The sequence below is a fragment of the Ailuropoda melanoleuca genome, chromosome 7, assembly GCF_002007445.2.
Source record: "Ailuropoda melanoleuca isolate Jingjing chromosome 7, ASM200744v2, whole genome shotgun sequence".
Lineage (NCBI taxonomy): Eukaryota > Metazoa > Chordata > Mammalia > Carnivora > Ursidae > Ailuropoda > Ailuropoda melanoleuca.
Window position 1 is genome coordinate 56800145 of NC_048224.1, and position 19190 is coordinate 56819334.

Consider the following 19190-nt stretch of genomic DNA (forward strand, 5'->3'; position numbering starts at 1 on the left):
CCAATTTAAGGACACCTCTTAGCCATCACCCCCGCCACAAGCATTCCATTCCCATCTCCCTCCCACCTGTAAGCCACCACTAATCTACTTTCTGTCTCTATGGACTGGCTATTTGAGACATTTCACGTCAATGAAATCATGCGATACGTCATGCTTGGTGACTGGCTCTTTCCCTGAGTGTCATATTGTCAAAGCCCGTCTGTGCTACAGAGGTATTACTGTGTCATTTTGAAAGTGCCCCGTAGGTAGAGCTCAGGGCCTCTGATGCCATATAACAGGGAAAGTTGTCTGGATTGAAGGCAACCTGGGAGAGCTTCCCAGAGGAAGAGGTTTTTGAGCACCTGCAACGTGCCACCGGGAAAGGGAAGGCAGTACAAGTCATGGTTCTGGCTGTGTGGGAATTTATAATCCAGGCAGGCTGGCTCGTGGGTGTTTGTTCAGCTGGTGGATCTGAGTGTGGCCTGGAGACACACGGCTTGGGTTCAAATCCCAGCTTGGCCACTTCCTACTGTGTGGCCTTGTGCAAACTGCCTTGTCTGTGCCTCAGCTTCCCCATCTGAGAAATGGGGCTGGCGATGGGATCTGCCTCACAGGGCGGCGTTCACCAGAAACCCAGAGAGTGAGGGAAGCCATCCAGCCCCTGGGAAGGTGGTAGTGGTCCTTGTCACCACAGCCCCACCTGCAGGTGAGGATTCTAGAAGGCATTGACACCCTCATGAGCTACAGTGACCACGATATAAGCCATCTTTGGTAGGAATGAAGAGTCAGGTAGGAGAGATGGCCCCACCCCACCCCAAAAAGGGCCTCCAGGTGAACCTCTGAAGCAGGCCTTCCAGAATATCTGCAAGGGCGAGTCATGTCCCGCTCCGGCCAGGCTGATCTAGGCTGGACCCCAAATGCAGCTGCTCGGGGCAGGGACTTGTACCGTCCCCTTCCACTGGACAAACGTGCCTCCTCTTTCAAGACCCCAGGGGCCCTCCTGACTTGACTCTGCTCGCTTGTCCCCCAGGATGAGCACCCCTGGCAGGCTTCTCCAGCGTGTGTCTGTGTGCCCCCCTCAGGGAGGGCTCTGTCATCCACACCCAGTAGCCCTGCAGGTCACCCGTGGGGCCTGGGGCCAAGCGAGCATCCGATGACCCCCGTTGCTGAGTTTATTACCAGTGGTAGGTCTGGGATCCCACTCCTCATCTCTGCTCTCTGTCTTTCCCCAAACAGGCTGAACTCGGGAAGCCCCGGGAAAGGAGTTGCAGTCTGCCTGGGATTGATTTTAATTACGGACTCTACACCCGGGGCCTGGATGGAGGGGTCCCCGAAGGTGAGCAAGCAGACTCCGAAGCCCCGGGGACTTGAGCTCTCAACCCAGGCTGGCCACTCGGCAGCTGGCCATGCTCCGGGGAAAGAGCCAGAGTCACGGGGTCTGCCCCAGGGCATGATTCTGGTGGAAACCACAGTCGGGGCTTGGTCGAGGTGGGGAGGTCCAGACAGGGTCCAGGTCGAAGGTAGCAGGGAAACAGTACGGGCCCCAGCCAGGGTGGAATCTTGTCCCCGGGCAAGACTGCGCTCTGCTCCGTGTGAGCTTGGAGCACAGAAGGGGCTCAGGATCAACCCTCAGATGGCCCCGAGGAAGTAAGGGCCAGGCGAACCCTGCTCTGCAAAGGATACTCAGGCGCCCTCTGGAATCTCTGGGAATCCTGACCCTTCCCTTTCCAGAGGGCCAAGCGGGGCTGTCCCACAGCAGGCTCCGGGTTAATGGGAAGGTGTGCAGGCCCCAGTTTCTTCTCAGTTGGGAGCCACCAACTGCTTCTCCTCCCAGAGTGACTGCCGCACCATGGTGCTGTCTCTCCCTGCCCCTAGCCATTGGACACTGGAACGTGTTTAAGCAGCAGCCCACCTGTCCCCACGAGCTGACCCGGAACTACATCACCATGAACCGTGGGGCAGTGAAAGCCGGCCTGGTAACCGCTCGGGAGAATTTCCTCTACCGTCGGCTCAACGACATCCGGATCAGTGACCAGGATGACCGGCACGTCAAGAAGGAACTGCCCTCTCTCCCACCAAATATGACGTTTGGGACCCCCACACGGTAAGGTGGCTGGCACTCAAGGCTCCATCCGTCACAATGGGGCGGGAGGGTGCTCAGAGGTGACTGAGTTAGGGAACAATGTGGGGCATGACTTCTGACTCCAGGAAGGGGCGAGTGTTCCAGGCCTGGTCAATGAGTGTGTCTCACAAACCTTGGTCACAGCGATCAGTTCAGCAGCAGACATGTTAACCCATGTCCCAGCTCTGGAACGCATGGCATTCTATAAAGGCAGAATGTGGTTGCATGTAATCAAGTCTCAACTCAAACTGCCTTGGTGTTTTTTTAAGTGGAATTTACTGGCTTATATGATTGAGAGCTCTGGGGTACACAGCTTCAGGCATAGCTTGATCTAGGTAATCGAGGGATGTTATCAGTATTTGGTGTGTCTCTCCAGTCCTGGCTTCATTCTCTGACAAGCTTCTTCCTCACGTGGCAAAATGACCAAAACCAGTTCCATTCTCCATGGGAAGGGCACAGAAAATTCAACAGAGACTTGAGATTAAGATTCTTTGGTCCAATTTTAGAGCCTTGCCTCTCCCTGAACCAACCCCTGTGAGCAGGGATTGTGAAGTACACTGATTGGCCAGTCCTGGGTCTCATGTCTGCCTCTGAACCAATTGCTGAGACCAGGAGATTCTGAGGCCCTGATTGGCCAGGCCTGATCACCTGCCCCTTCTGGGAGGGGATGGGTGGTTGGAACCGGGGTCCACAGTCCCCAGGAGCTGCTGGTGGAAAAGATGCAGAAACCGAGGTTCTGAGCACAGAAGGAGGAGAACAGAACACAAAAGCAGACAAAACCAGCAGATGTTGGATATTGCAAGCCTTCCTAACCCAAACTATGTCACAGTACAAACATCACAAAAATCACTGGTGTTTATGCCTCGCACCGTAGAAATAAATAGAAGCACTCACAGCCGGCAAAAAGTGGCCTGAGGCGTCCAGCTGCCCCAAGACCCCCCCACCCCACAGACGCCTGAGCCTGAAAAGCCAATATCTTGGTCCGTCTGTGTGGATCAAGCCACTTTCCCACCCCCATCCCATAGGTCCTGGATAGGTGACTTTCTCAGGCTCCGCTATCATACTTTATTTATTTATTTTCTGGGTGGTTCCTTATCTTTAATTTTTCTTCTAATCATTTTTTATTGTGGTAAGATGTACTATTTTTAAATGTCCGGTTCAGTGGCATGGAGTACATTCGAGCTGTGAACCACCGCCACCATCCGTCTCCAGAACTTCCTCTTCGTCCCAGACTGAAACTCGGTCCCCACCCAGTAAACGCGCTCTCTCTGTTCCCCCCTCCCCTCAGCTCTTGGTAGCCAGCACTCTGCTTTCTGTCTCTATGATTTTGAAACTGTAGATGCCTCACCTAAATGGAATCATGCAATATTTGCTCTTTCGTATCTGGCTTATTTCATTTACCATGATGTCTTCGAGGTTCATCCATGTCCAATAGCAGGTGTCCGAATTTCCTTCCTTTTTAAGGTAAAATGATATCCCATTGTGTGTATACACTATGCTTTGTCGATCCATTTATCCATCAATGGACATTTGGGTCATTTCCACCTTTTGTGCATGGTGCTGCTGTGAACCTGGGTGTGCAAATATCTGTTTGAGCCCCTGTTTTCAATTCTTTTGGGGCATCTGCCCACGAGTGGAATTGCTGGGTCATATGGGATTCTAGGTTAAGTTTTTTTCAGGAACCGCCAGAGTGTTTTCCACAGCGTGAGTCACCATACTTTTGCATGCTTTTCCCTGCGTATTCTCATGACCCTACCTAGTAAAACCTACTTGCTCCCAGAGATCAGATCAGCATCATCTCTGCGGGAAGCTCTCCCACCTCCTGCAGACATCTCTTTCGCCTGAAATGCATTTCTATTCACCAGCCCTCAAAACCTGGGCTGTGACACTGGAGACACATTGGAAAGTCATTTCTAGACTGGATTAACTCATCGTCTGCACACCATCCTTCGCCCGTCTCTGAAGTAATGGCCCCAGTCAGTCCCTCCAAGGCAGGGCAAGGTTTCCCAAGACTGCCCGGAGTGCAGAGGGACAGAGAGTCCCACTATGCGCCAGATCACGACATTAGTCCGGGCTGGTCACCGGTGTCTCCAGGACAGTATGATTTCTGGGAGCAGCTCTGGTTAGGAGTCAGCCTGGCGTTCTAGTCCCAGCATGGCCCCCAGCTGTTTCCCCTCCAAGGCTTCCAATTCCTCATCCGTAAGTATGGTGTTACAGCAGTAACTCGGCATTCCAGGATTCCTGGATTATGTTTGGTCTCTATGCCAATTTCCTTTCCTTGTCTTTAAGACCCCGTGCAGGAGCTTGGCGCGGTTACTTGCCCAGCTTAGGCAGGGAGAAATGAATTGACCTCCCCGATATGGGGTCTCAACCTGATGTGCTTATATTTAAAAACACAATTTTAGGGGCCCTGGGTGGTGCAGTCCGTTGTGTCTGACTCTTGGTTTCAGCTCAGGTGGTGATCTCAGGGTTGTGAGATCGAGCCCCCCCATCAGGCCTCCCTCCCCCGTGCCCCTCACCACCACTCTCTCTCTCTAAATAAATGAATGAATCTTTAAGAAAAAAATTTAGAAGACATAAAACATTGCCATCACCTAGTTCAAAGCCCTACTTAAAACAAGAAAGCAGGGGCACCTGGCTGCCTCAGTCGATAGAGCATGTGACTCTTGATCCTGGGGTCATGAGTTCAAGCCCCACATTGGCCATAAAGCTTCCTTTAAAAAAGATAAAAAATAAAATGAACAGGGGCGCCTGGGTGGCTCAGTCCGTTGGGCATCTGATTCTTGATTTCGGCTCAGGTCATGCTCTCAGGGTTGTGAGATCAAGCCCTGTGTCAGGCTCTGTGCTCAGTGGGGAGTCTACTTGTCCCTCTCCCTTTGCTCCTCCTCCTCCCTCTTTCTCTCTAAAATAAATAAATAAAACGTTAAAAAACAATAAAATAAATAAAACAAGAAAGTGGAAGTTCAGGGAGGTGAAGAGACTTTTCTCGAGCAAGTTGTGACCCAACAAGAGCTTGATCTGGAGCCAGGCGGGCAGACTCCCTGTCCAGTGCTCCTTTCCACACCTTGCCTCCTCGGGACTGTGGTGCAGTGCGAACACCCATAGCTGCTGGTCCTGGGGCTGCGTTATTCCACGTACAACGGAAAAGCTTAAGTCAGCTGGGCTCAGAAAGGACATCCATTATCATCTGGCTTTCAATATGAAATCTTAAATTGCTATAAAACCAAGCGGCTACAATTCCAGGGGAAGGACGTGATAAAGTGCTGGCTATATTTTCTGTGATGGTAAATGGGCTTTGCATATGCAAATTGAATGGATTTTAAAATGGTATTTAATGACAATTTTCTTGGCCGACGTTAACATTAATTGCACAAAAATGAAAATGCCGCATTAGGCTGCTCTTCGCAGCAAATATCGTGGCCATAAACCTTTATCTTTATCAACAGCAGCCCTTTCTCATGTGACAGGGCAGCTCAGCAAATTGCAAGCAAAAGGGCTTTTACGGAGCAAAAATATCCCCCAAAGTAGGCCCAAATCAGCATCAATTCTGCTTTATTTCTTCGTAAGTGGAGGTTAAGTGGCCGCTGGAAAAGCTTTTACCAAGATGCCCAGCCTGCCTGCGGAGAGCCCCTCCTCCTCACTGCGTAAGTGCAGGGAGCAGTTCAAAGAGGAGCGCCCCTCTCCATAATGGGGCTATTACTTTTAAGTTATGGGGCCGAGGCTCATTTCCTAATGATCACCTTTTACAAGCCTCGATTGTATTTATTTCTTTACTTTAAAAGCATGTTAAAAAACCAAATCTGATTACACACGATTACCCGAGGAGTTGTTGGGGCGATTTGGTCCAATAAATAAATAGACTAAGAAACAAATGAGTGCCATTTACTCACAAGTACAGACACGTTAAAAAAAAATAATAAAGTCCCATCTCAGACTAAATACACGGAAAACTCACGCCAAGCTAGGGATGCTAATGAGTGGGCCAAGTGCCACGCGAGATAAAATTCCGACCACGGCTATTCCTCCTGTCCCCCCCCCCCCCCCCCCCCCGATATCAAATCCTCTTGCCCTTCATGTATCTTACGATGCACAAAATAACGGGCGGGAGGGGTGGTGCGCGCCTCCACCTGCGCCCGCCCCCTCAGCCTCTCCATACCAGATACGATCCAAACCTGAATTTGGGCTTATGGAATTATTTCCTTTCCAGTTAGCTGATTTGGTTTCCAATCCACAGCGATTTTTTGCAGACTGTCACTACATCGGAAAGGTACATTTCAGTTCATGAGCTGGTGTGGCTAAAAGAAGGGGGGCCCCAAGCAATGATCGGGAAAAAGAGCCCATGCAGACTTGCGGTCACAAGCTGGGGCCACGGATGAGTCGACCCACGGCGATGATTGGCCCATGCAGTAATTATAAAGTTTAAATGAGGTGCCGCATTTTTTTAAAAATCAGGAGACTTCATATAAAAACCTGGATTTCCCGCTTCTCCTAAAAAGTCAGAAGTCGGACAACCGGGGTCTGCACCCCTGCCTGGCACCAGGGGCTGGGGCTGGGAGGCAGGGCCCCTTTTGGACAGAATCCATGCATGCTCTTCCATCTAGCCCGTCCCATCCAGCCTGGCTTCTCTCCTTTTTGCTATTTGTCTGGTCCTGGGGGACACTGAGTTTGCAGCCCCCCAGTGTAGACTGGCCATCCTGATCCCTCCGCTACCTGCTGCTTCCTTTGTTCCTCCGAAAGGTAGGGGCCACCACTGACAGAGGCTGCTCTGGACTGAGTGAGTCCAGGACGTGGCAGGACTTTGGTGCGTGGAATCGCTAATGCTGATATCAATCCTATGAGGCAGGTATTCGCTTCTCTGGCCAGGAATGGGGGTGCAGCTTCTGGCTGCAAGGTGGCAGAGCAGGATTTGTACCCCGTCTGGCTGGCCGGCTTGAAGACCACACCTCTAGGATCAAGCAGCTGGAGAGAGCCCGTGCATTATCCGCTCTACCATCTCATTGTCAAATCTCAGACTTCAAGTCAGGGAAGGATTTTAAATTCTCATTACCCGCGTGTAGGGCCGTAACACAGATCTCCAAGCATGCTGCGACCCAAGGTTCATAAAGAGATATGTCTGGAGGCCAGAAATGTAACTATTAAAGAAGCACTTAATTATTGATGCATTTTAATAAGTGTTTGCAAATGTTCACATGCCCTTGGCACATCTTAATTGTTACTGCTCCTAATTGGTCCAGCATTGTCAATTATGATGAGTCAGGGAGGCAGGGAGGGGAGGAGCGGCAGGCGCGGGACAGCAGCTGGAGCTCCTGGCAGATTCTGGGCACCCAGGCTCTGCCACTATCCTGCCTGGGAGCCTCATGCCACACGCAAAGCAAGGATGCTAGCAGAAAGATCCATCACTCAGCAGATAAGCGAACAGCCCCCCCCCCACCGCACATCTGTGTATGGCATGGGCCAGACGAAAGGTGGTAGGCCCCTGCTCTGAACTCATAAGGACAGCTATGTATTGTTATAATTACACGTCAGGCCTGAGCGCCTCCGAGGCACCCCCTCCTTAAATAACTCCGAACAGCTCAGTGAGTGCCAGGTTGGGACTCTCACATCCCAGCTTATAGAAGAAGAGACAGAGGGTCAGAGAGGTGAAGTTATTTGCCCCTGGCTGCTCTGCTCTGCGACAGGGATTGGTCTGGTCTGAACACTTGTGATGGTGACCGTGGCCCTGACCTACCTGCCTAGCAAACACAAGGATGGAGGTGACACGGGTGGAGATGTTACCCAAGCGTCCTCTGCGCTAGAGGGGGACGGAGACAGAATCTGATTATACCCATATACAGAGAGAGTGGAAGACCATTCTGTCTGTATTTTTCTTAAAGCTTTAAACTTACTCTGAACACAATGAGGCTCCCTTCCGATGTGCCCCTTCTCTTCCCTTCCCCTTTGGTGGCTCCCCACTTCCCAATAGACAAACTCCTTGATGGGAGACCCAGAACTGTCACTGCACTGGATGCTCCCAGCATGCTTTGCACACCTCAGCATCCCCGGTGCTGACCACAGTGCCCTTGCTGTAGAGGTCCTCAGTAAACACTTGTCCAATGAACCCACAAACAAGTGGCCACTTTGGAAACTGAATGTGAAGCCGGTAGCAACGTGCAACTTCGGCAGAAAACCTGGTTCATCCACCAATTCGTCTAGTCCAGACCCACCCCCCATCCTGGCGCTGAACGCATTCAGACCATGGAGAAAGGAGAAACACAAGAAAGGTAGGAAATGCTACCAGCCCACCCTCTGTCTGCGCTGCTGCCCGCCCAGCTATCAGACGCAGCATCAGCCTGACATTGACAAATGTGAAGGATGGAGGAAATTTTACAGGCTGTTAAAAAATGTTTGCTGCCTGACAGGTTTTTTGAATCTTTCTGCCAAGCTGATTTATTTTACAAATTTACAATGGGCCCATCAATCACTCTGGGTTATTTTGTTTCTCCCTGAGCTGACGGCCAAAATCCAAGCCGCCCACCCAAACTCCTATAAAATAATAATAAGCCCCTTCCCGGATACCTGTCCCTGGGATCCAAGACAGTTTCTGAATGGGGAGACCAACTCCAGATTTATTGGTGGCCTGAACACCGGCTGAATGAAACCGGCCTGACCACAAGGGGGAGCATGTGGATCTCGCAAGGTCCCTGCGCCCGAAACGCACATCCTTCTGGCCAAGAAACCCGGCCAACGTGCTCTGGACACTGGCAGTGAATAGTTCTCTGCTTTCCTGGACACGCTGGTCCTGGAGGCCAGGGACAATGTCAGTTTTGTCCACTGCCACATCATCAGAGCCTAGTATACCATAGGCACTCAATAAGTATTTGTTGAGAAATATGGTTCAGGGCCTTTGAAGGCTTTGAGACAGAGTTATTGAAAATGAACACACACAGTCCATTTGAGACCAGAGAGGACATGATAAAGCCAGAGTCCTGTGTCATTTAACAGGCTCTGCTATGCTCCCCTGTGGTTGATGTTATGAATCAATATTGTGGCCATGCTGCCTCAAAGAGTGAATGTGTCCCTTGACCTCATTACTAGAGGTAGCAAGTCCAGAACAAGGGAGGTGACCTTCCTACTCTTTTCTGCTGCTCAGGTCACACTGTAGCATTAACTTAAAAAATATGAGGCAACATACGTTCAGGGGAGGCCCAGAGACAGCAGGATGGAGGAGAAACCACTATGTAGGAAGAACATGACAACAAACGAGGACAGTGGAGCGGCTTTGTTCTCAGAGCCTTGAGAGGACAAAACGAGGACTGGTGTGTGTGTTTGGAGAGCAGGACTGGTGGTTCCTGCGGCAGAGCCCTCGCTCAACTGCGGACCAGTGCATCATTCCGTTAAATCCCGACAACTCTATCAGGGAGGGACTATCATCTCCATTCTATAGATGAAAAGACTGAGGCTCGGAGAGGCACTTGCCCAGGGCCACACGGCCAGTCAGTGACAGAGCCAGGATCCGAGCGATGTCTCCTTCCAGAGCCTCTGTCCACACCTGCAGCCTGCCTGTTTCCAGGGGACAGAGCCAGAGCCTGGGTGAGGAAATCCTTTCTCATCATGAGCCCCGTCCACAAGGCCACCCGTGTCCAAGCGAGTCCTCGGCTGTGGGACGGCCTCCGCGAACGAGACTGCAGCAATCAGTGGCTGGTGCTGGGGAGCGCTTAGTGGGGACCCAGCCTTCCGCAGAGTGACTCAGTATCTCCTCCCTGCAGCCCGCCACCTCCCACAAGGAAACGGAGGCAGGGAGAGGTTATGTCCCTGTAGCAAGAGCTCACAGGTGACTGTGGAAGCTTGGGGGTTCAGGTCCAGGCAGTTTACTCTAGGACCCTCATGCCCGCGGAGGTGTTGGCTGGCACCCCAGACCTACACCTCACTGCCAGGCCGGGTCCTGGGACACCCCACACTGGGTCCCGCACCCGAGGGGCAGCCTGCTTCCGTGGATCTGACCTGGAGGGCCTTTTGTTAAAAGAGGCCCAGGCAGGGGGAGTAGCTGGGAGGAGGTGGGGGGGGCCCATCCTCTCCCCCTTTCTCTCTGGGACCCCTGCCCAGCTGCTCCTGCTGCACCCTCTCCCACCTCCCCAAACTCCTGCTCACTCCTTCCTCCAAGACGGCTTTGTTGCCAGAGCCAGGAACGAGACATTTTTCATGCTTTGCCTTTTTCCCCCTCCGCTCTCCTGTGGCCCAGACAGAGATTTATTCCCGGCCCGAGGCTCTCGGCATTCGGAGCAGGGAGGGCTCAGGGAGGCGCTGATGGGCCCATAACGGATAGGGCCATGCTCCCCTGGGGCCTGGCCCTCCCGAACCCCATCCATCAGGAGCGGCTCGGTGCCAGGGTCAGCGCTAACGAGGCCGCAGGCCGCTCCCCCTCGGGGCCTCCCCAGCTCCCGCTCTCCCGCTTCTGATTTTTCCAGATCCAGGCCTCGCCTGCTGCGTCGGTGGGCAAAGTGTGGGAGTGGGCCCAGCGCCCCGGCCTCCGCAGCCCCAGCCTTGGAGGGTTTGCTGGGCTGCAGCTGGCTCTGCCCCTCAGTGACATGGTGGCCCCTCTGACGTGGGGCACAGAGGAGCTGGTCCTGTGGGGAGAACCAGGCTTCGAGCCCAACACAGCCCCCCACCCTGCTGCCATGCAAGACCCCCACGCAAAAGAATTCATAGCGTAAAGCGTATTGCTGAACATGTTGCGCTCAGGGGCCAACTCGGTCCCTTTCCCTTTGGAGGCCAGATGGAGGGGGCCTTTCATGCGCCCCCTGGGCGCCCTGCACCAGATTCGATAAATAATAATACCAGCATCCATTTCGTTAGCTCCTCTGAGGCCAGGTTTGGGGATGGGCCCTTGTGCACAGCCTTTTCCCTGACCTTCAGAATGACCCTTTAGTAGCAACGTTCTTTCTACAGATGGGGAAACTGAGGCCCAGAGACACTTGTCTGTGATCGTGTGGCCGGAGAGTGGGGTTTGACCTCAAAGGTCCTACCTGTTACTTCTGTCCTGTTCTGCGTGCTCACCTGGTGCCCGCCTGTGCCGGGCGTCTCACGCCGGGTGTTTGGGACACTGAGAGGAAGCAGGACACAAAATGAAACATGGCGACGCAGCGCACGCTGCTTCTGGGGACGGGCGGCGGAGGGTGGGAGACGTCACAGGGAGACTCTGGGCCCTGCCTGGTTTGCTCACTGCTGTGTCCCCAGTGCGTAGCACAGCCTGGCATGCAGTAGGTGCTCAATACATGCTTGTTGCCTCACTGCACGGGAAAGAAGAGCTGGCTTGCTTGTGATCCATCCCCAACCTGGAAGCAGCCGACACAGGAGATGAGCAGCTCTTCCCTGGGCTTGGACCTGTCGGGCGCTGAGCTTGTCCTGGGGCTTCCGTCACAAATCACCACGAACTTAGTGCCTTCACACAACAGAAATAAATTCTCTCCTAATGTGGAGCCAGAAATCCAAACTCAAACTGTCACAGGGCCCCCCTTCCCCCCGAAGGTTCTAGGTGAGAACCCCCCTGCCTCTGCCAGCCTCTGGTGGCCCCGGGTGCTCCTGGGCTGACTCCTGCAGTCTCAGCTCTGTGCTCACACGGCCTCTTCTCTGTGTGTCTGGGTCTCTCCCCTTTTGTCTCCAATAATTACACATGTCACTGGATTCAGGGCGCACCCCAATAATCCAGGATGAGCTGACCTCAAGATCCCAAAACTAGTTACACCTGCAAAGGCTCCTTCTCGAAATCAGGTCACATTCGTGGGCTCTGGGGGTTAGGAGGACATATCCTTGTTGGGGGACACCCACTATTCACCCCACTATAATCATCAGGGTGTCTTACCACAAAGTCAGAAGGCCCTACATTTTAGGCACCGTGGGGTTTGGGGGAAACTGCTTTATTGATAACTGAATTATTGCTTTGGGATGCCTGCTCCTGGCGTCTTGTTACACGTTGCCTGTCTTGTGTTTGTGGAAAATAAGAAAGTGGTTTGCATTCAGTCAAAAGTTTTAATCAGCCAAAAGATGATCGGCACCCATGCTTTCTGGAGGAGCAAACGTTCCGCCACTCCTTTCTTCTGTGTTTATTAGAAAACTCTCCAAAACTCCAGAGAGATTAGGAACCTTCCTAGCTAAGTCCATGAACCTGCCACTCGGATTTCATGAAGTTAACCCCCGGCTGTATTTGCGCCCGAGCCCTTATTAAAGAAATAAAATAGAACAAATACAGCTTGAAGCCCCTTCTCAGCCCTTCCTAGCCCCACGCCCTTCCCTCTGCTCCCAGAGGCCAGCCTGAGGTTGGAATACGCATCCTTTCCATCCAGGTTTTCCCGTCTTCGCTACACCATTAGAGGCCATAAATAACGCATATTAATTTGTTCGTGTGGCTTCAGAACACATAAATCCCTTTGCATGGCGACTCGCTTTTTTCACTCTACGCCTTTGCAAATGTCACCCTGGTCCCCTGGGTGGGTGTATTCATCTCCCATCGCTGGACATCCAGGTGGCTCCTCATTCCCTGTGTGCGAGATTCCTCAGGGCCAAGTCCACGGGCGGAGTTGTGGGGCTGAAGGGGGCCCTTCTCAGCTTCCGCCAGATGCTGGCACCCTCTCTGCCACCCCCACGGGGCAGGGAGGCCCCATCTGTTACTCACTTTGTCCCCAGATGCCAGGACCCCTGCACAGCGGACGCCTGAGTGGTCTACAAGGCGTTGTGTCCCCAGTCGTGTCCATTGGCTTTGCTGGGCCCTCTGCCCCGAGAGGGGCTCAAGCTCCAGCCGTGCCTGGAGCGGAATGGCGGTGGGGGGGTGGTGTGTGTGTGTTGCAGGTGCACAGGGGGAGCTCCCAAGTTTCAGGTGCAGGCCTTCAGGGTTGAGAGAAGCTTCCAGAAAGCCCGTCCGGCTCTGCTGTCCATCCTGCCGCCGCCTGCCTCTGGGCGCCTGTGTGGGGAAACTGCTAATTGACTTCACCCTTGTGAAAAATGTTAACAAATTGCAAATGACCTCTTAGACAAATTTAGAAGTCAGGCGTGCACTGCTAACTAAGGCCCTCCTCTGTCATTAGCTTTTACGTTGGATCCACAAACAATTAAAAAATAACCACAAGCCCAGAGGTCCTCTTCTCTAATTAGCTCTAAGAGTCCTGCCAGGGAGAGCAGCACCTCAATTACCGCCCCTTCCTCCAGGCGAGTTAGAAAAGACAGGCCCTCGGGCCAAGGGGGACAATTAGGAACAAGGCGGTGGGGGTGAGGAGTGGTGTCGGAGCTGCAGGGCCCCCGGGGCCAGAGCTGACCGGCCGCCCGCCCCACAGAGGTGCTGGGGGCTGCCAGGTTGGAAGGTCCTCTGTACGGGAAAGGCTCAGAGCTGGACCCCCCAAAGGGTGCTGGGGACCACGTGGGCCAGGCCCCCGGGGGGTGGGGGCTGCAGCCTTGCTGAAATGCAGGGGCCTGGGCCCCAGGCCTGGTGAGTCAGAAAGTCTGACGTGGGGCTCAGGCCGCTCGACCTGGGATAAGCTGTCGGGGTGACTCCTGTTTGTCCTCAAGACTGAGGACCTCTGGCCCCCACAGTTTTGAAACGCAGCTTCGGACGCAGGCCCAGGCCTGTGTCTTCCCGCTCCAGGCAGCTGGCGACAGCGCGACCTCTGCGAGCCCCTGGGCACTCTTGCCTCCATGAGCCCCGACTGCCACAAAATTTAATATGATATTATATATTATAATAATCTAAAATATTTAACGGCTGCGCTGATTTTAGAAGAAATCAAAACATTGCCATGGGTCCTTAACCGTCCTAGGGCCTAGGCGTCACGCCTCCTGGGCCAAGGGACAGGTTGGCCCTGCTTTTCCCCTTCGGGCCTGTCCAAACCCTCCCTCCTCTGAGCGAGTTTCCTCTCTTCTCCCACCTCTTCCTGAGGGAGCAGTAACGGAGGCGGGGAGAGGGTGGAAAACTGGCCGTGATTCCCGAAGACCCCAGACTCCGCACGGCACTCTGTGGCTCCCACGCTGAGGGATCTTAAGCTCACGCTCTCTGCGGGCCTCCACTTCCCCGTCTGTAAGGGGGGTCAAGACCACGGCCTCCTGCGTCAGAAGACATGGTGTGAGTTCATCGGTCAAGAGCCCTTGGAGCTCTTGGAAAGACAGACACCAAGTATTGTCACCACGTGTTACCGTGATTCCAGGGCCACAGAGCGGGGGTAGAGTTTCCCATGCCCGCAGAGGCCCGGCAGGCAGAAGCGGGAAGCCGGCGCGGTGCGGGGCAGTAGGGAACAGTGGGGTCTGTGTCACAGTCGGGCACACGCCTGGTCGAAGGGCTGCAGCTCCAGCCGGTTACTGACCCGTGGGAATGGGGGCCCCACGTTGCCCTAACAGCCAATCTTATGCCTCACTAAGGAAAGCCAGACATTTGGAGTTTTATGTGATTTCTGATTTAAATACACATATACATTGGTAGCAGAGAGACTTTGAACACTAGAGACCACACAAAGCCGGTGTGCGGGCCAGCGCGGCCTGCAGACTGCTCTCTGCAACCACGCTGGTTCAGGTCCCCACATCCGGGTCCCGAGCAGCCCACTTCCTCTGCCTGAACCGCACCGATCGTTCGATATCATTCACACTAGTTCCTTGTCGACCGTTTTGCTCGTGAGTCAAACGGGGAGCGATTGTAGTCGCAGGTCCTCTCTCTCCGTGGGGTGCTCGAGAGGGTGACACAGAGCCGTCCCAGGCACATGGTGCGGCGTGGGAGGGAGGGGGCACGGTGGTCAGGTGCCCTCGCAGGGGCCTGGGGTGACGGAACTGTTGCGTATCGACGGTGCGGTGGGCCCGTGAACCTCTGCGTGTGACGACATTGCGTAGAAATAAATACACAAACGAGTACGAGTAGATGCGGGGAGAGCTCGATGAGGTGGGTGGGCCGTGTCAGGGCCGATACCCCCGTGGTGGTTTTGTTCTTCAGTTTTGCAAGAAGTTACCATTGAGGGAACTGGGGTAAAGGGAACACGGGAATCTCTCTGTTTTGTTTCTTACAACTGCTCGTGACATCTGCAACGATCTTGATAAAAATTTTAATGTAAAAAAAAAATGGATTCAGCTGCGGCATTGGTACCGTGGAGGCAAAGTTAGCCAGGAGCACTTATTAGAAGAAACGGCAGGGCTGCTGTAGGCATGAGCCAAGGGCTCAGCAGACGGTCACGGAAGTCACTCGGCTGTCAGACACAGGGGCCTGTTCAGGAAGCCTCGGGTGCGGAGGAGAAGGGAAGATGCCCGAGCCCCGAAGCGCGCTGCTCCGTGCTGAGCACGCAAGCCCCACGGGGCAGGGAGGAGCACCCCAGCCGATGCGCCCGGAGCTGGGGCTTCTTAGACGGTGTCAGTGTTGGCTGTCCCTCGTGGGCGTGGTTTGGATTTAGAGCCTCTGACAGAAGCGCAGCCCTCCAGCCTTCTCCGTCCTCCAAAACCAGGCCTTCCGCGGTCCTTGGCCGTGGCCCATCCCGGAGGCCACCGTCTACTCCTCCCGGCCTCCGGGGCTGTGCGGGGGGCTGGTGCCAGGGCCTCGCCCGCCCCCTGGGAGCAGCAGACCACTGGCATATTAGAGATGGATTTTAATTTTATTTTAACAAAATAGCTGTCTCCACTGGAAAAGCTTCAAGCGCCAAATAAGGACCAGTTTTGAGCGGAATCACGTTGAACAGACCTCCGTGCTGTCATTGATTTTCCAGGAAGAAAAAAATTGCCTCTGGCTACTAAACCGAATTAGTAGTCACTGATGACCAATTATTTTAGCCCGCTGTGAACGGAGAGCCGTACTAAAATCCGGTTTGTCAGACCCAAGGCTCCCTTCTCAAACACCTTTCAACAAATGTGTACCTGAAGTCCCTCAGAAGGTTCCTGCAGCTTCCTCTCTTCCGCCAACTTCTCCAGCTCCACGAAGTTTTAATGAGCAGCGAAGATGAAGATGGGTTGCCATGAAAGGGGCCCCCCTAATCCACAGAGCGCTCTTTGGCAGAGAGGAGTCGTGCCGGCAAATCAGAGCTGTCAGCCCTCATCCCCCGCACGCACAAAGTGTCAGCCTAATGTTTGCAAATGATAATTTCCATTTCCCTTGCTCGTCCCTGGTGCCTTCATCCGAGATCAACCCCTGGTCTGGGGTATCAATCGCGAAGCAGCGAAGATGGATTGGATTGAACTAATTTGAAGTTTCTTGCAGGCCTACCCCGAGTAGAGCTGATTTCATTTCATTTTATTCCCCACTTTCCGCTTTATTAGACTTAGTTTTGACACGGTTTTGTTGTTAGCGAAAACGTCAGGGTGGTGAGGAACTTCTCCAAGAGGTTCCTGCCAGGTTATGGGCAAGCAATTTGTCACTGAAGGGCAATCCTCGCGACTCTGCACGAGGGCCCAAGGCTCCCCAGGATGGGGCTGCCCGGGCTCAGGACCCATTGGCCTTCTCTCCATAGAGGAAGCACTGTCAGACGGAAAACACAGCTTTACCGCCTGGGTACAGAGCAGGACCAGCGGCGAGGCCACCAGACAGGCCACTGGACAGCGACCACTGGATCTCTCGCCCCCTTTGGGGTCACCGAGTGCACAACCCAACTGTGAGGAGGCAGACTTATTAGAGCCAGGGGAACCGGGATAGGGAACCGGGATGGGGAACCTGGGTGGGGTCCCCCAGCTCTGGCACCTGCCTGCTCTGTGTCCGTGAGCAAACCCTGAGCAAGTTGTTTGGTTATCTGAGCCTCAGCTTCCCTATGTGAAAGCGGGAATTTTTCCCATCCCTTTCGGAGTCATGAGGAATCAGTGGGACTGCAGCAGGAGTGCTCGACAGTGGGCTTGGTATAGTAAGTGCTCATTAAAACGGGAGGTGTTTCTGACCTGCTGTTAGTCTCCGATGCCCATCAGGCCAGTGCAGGGCAGGGAGGCACAGTGCCAGCCTGATGGGATTCCCTGTGGAGTCCCCTTGCTCCACCTCCCCACCCCCACCACCTTCTGCTCATCCTCAAAGATCCATCAAAAGGCTCAGAGAGGACAATCCTCCTCCGAGGCCCTTGTGAATTAAGTTCCTGCAGGGGGCAGGGCTGCAGGTGGATACGCCCACAGGCTCCCCACGCAAATGCCACACTCCCTGGCTGTGTGGTCTTGGGCAAGACAGTGACCTTCTCTGGCCTCGGATTTCCCGTCTTAGAACGAGAATATTAATGTTGTGAGATTGAGCCCTGTATCGGGCTCTGCGCTCAGTGTGGAATCTGCTTGTCCCTCTCCCCTGTTCCTCTCCTCCCTCCCTCTCAAATCAATCAATCAATCAATCAATCGATCAATCAATCTGTCTCTAGAGCTGATGTCCTCAGGATTGAGGAAGTAGTCAGGAAGTGTGTGCTGTGATGATTGTCATTATTTTTGCTGCAGAGTGCCGAGAGCGTGTCCCTGCATTTCAGAGAGCCCATCCCCTGAGGGGGAGCCTGTTCATGCTCCTGGGAGGGTCAGATGGGTGAGTGGACAAATGAGTAAGTGGACGCAGGGCTGAGATCTCCTTCATAGGATGTGTAGCCCTTCCTCCCCTGGAATGGCCTGGGTCCTCAAATCCTATGCCGCCCCCATCCCAGCCTAATTCACCCCTCCAACAAAGCAACAGTTCTGAAGTGCGGCCATCACTATGCCCCATCCTCTCTCCTCTTGCTCAGAAACCATCCGTAGCTCCCCAGTACCGTCACCAACCCTTTCCTCTCTTAGGGCTCCTGCCTTGGCCATTTTTTCCTCAATCTGTCTTCTTAGTTTTTTCTCTTAAAACGACTTTATTGGGGTGTAATTTTTAGACACTGAAATGGTTCGTGTACAACTTGATGAGGTTTGACCAATTTATACACCTTGGGGATAGGGGCACCTGGCTGGCTCAGCATCTAACTCCCGATCTCGGGGTCGTGAGTTCGAGCCCCACAGTGGGTGTAAAGATTACTTTTAAAAAATTTAGATACCGGGGTATTCAATGAAAATACAGCACATTTCCATGACCCCCAAAGTCCCCAGAACCCCTTTGCGGACAGTCCTCTGCCTGCCACCAGGAGGAACCCCGCCAGGACCAAGCTCCCCAGCTCCAGGGTGGACCTGGTTCCATGCCTCCTGCCTTCCTGGCCCAGGACCCCCTCCCTAGACACTTGCACATGGCCAGCCCCCTGCTCCTCTCTGCTCTTTGAAGAGCTTCTGAGCCACCCCCACCCTCACGTCCCAACCCCTGCGCTCTGGGGACCCCTCCAATATCATGTGGAAGCACAGGTTTTCACAAGCCCCAATCACTTTCCAATGGTTTTTAAGATTCATAGGGAATGGGTCTGAGAGTCCCAGATTCCCCCCGCCGGGTGGGCTCTCAGAGCACCACCTCTCTCCCCCAGCCAGAGGCCTCTAGACTAAACATCCTCAGGGAGGGGCTGCTGCCCTGTGCCACCTGTCCTGACCGGGCCCTCTGTTCTGGGAGGACCACCATCGCTGCCCATTTTGGGATCCTAAAGGTATCTGCACCTTTTCTGCAGCATGGAAGTGCCCCCATCACTAGGTTCCCCAAGGAAAAGCTAATTTCTTCCAAAGACCCCCTCTTGGACATTGCAGTGCAGGCAGAAAGCTGTCCTCAGGGAGGGGGTTCCTTCTAGGGAGAGGGAGTGGGGTCTGGAGCCACTCGGCTTATTTACTAAACACAGGCTGGCTGTCCAGGCTGGGAGGTGCTCAGAGAACAATCCAGACTTGACCCCTGTTCCACGGAGCTTAGAGCTGGGACAGGTGGGCACTGAACTAGTTGCTATAAAAAACGTCAAAAAGACTTTTATGGGTGCAAAGTGCAGGGACAGCAAAGTCTCCTGCAGAGCTATGCGAGGTTTCAGGAGGGATGGCGGAGCGAGTCGGTGGTGGTAGGGGCATCTCATTTAAGCTGAGACTGGAAGATGAAATGGGGTATCCCGGTGGGTACTGGTCTGGGAGGAGGTGGGATGTGGTCCGGGAGAGAGCACAGAGCCCTTGAAAACGCTGTGAGGGCAATGAGAAGGCAAGAGTGGGTGTTGAGAAGATAAGATCAGATGTGCATTGTTGAAAAAGGCTCGGCTCCTGTGTGGACCCGGGCTGG

At 53.8% G+C, this 19190-nt stretch overlaps 1 protein-coding gene across 1 annotated transcript in view; it reads left to right on the forward strand.

Moving 5' to 3' along the window:
* The window catches only part of CFAP77 (cilia and flagella associated protein 77), a 127884-nt gene that overhangs the window by 69231 nt on the left and 39463 nt on the right, over positions 1-19190 (forward strand). Inside the window, exons 2-3 of the mRNA XM_011231216.3 lie at positions 1216-1315; positions 1855-2083. Of these exons, the coding sequence (XP_011229518.1) occupies positions 1216-1315; positions 1855-2083 (329 nt within the window). The remainder of the gene's footprint in view (positions 1-1215; positions 1316-1854; positions 2084-19190) is intronic.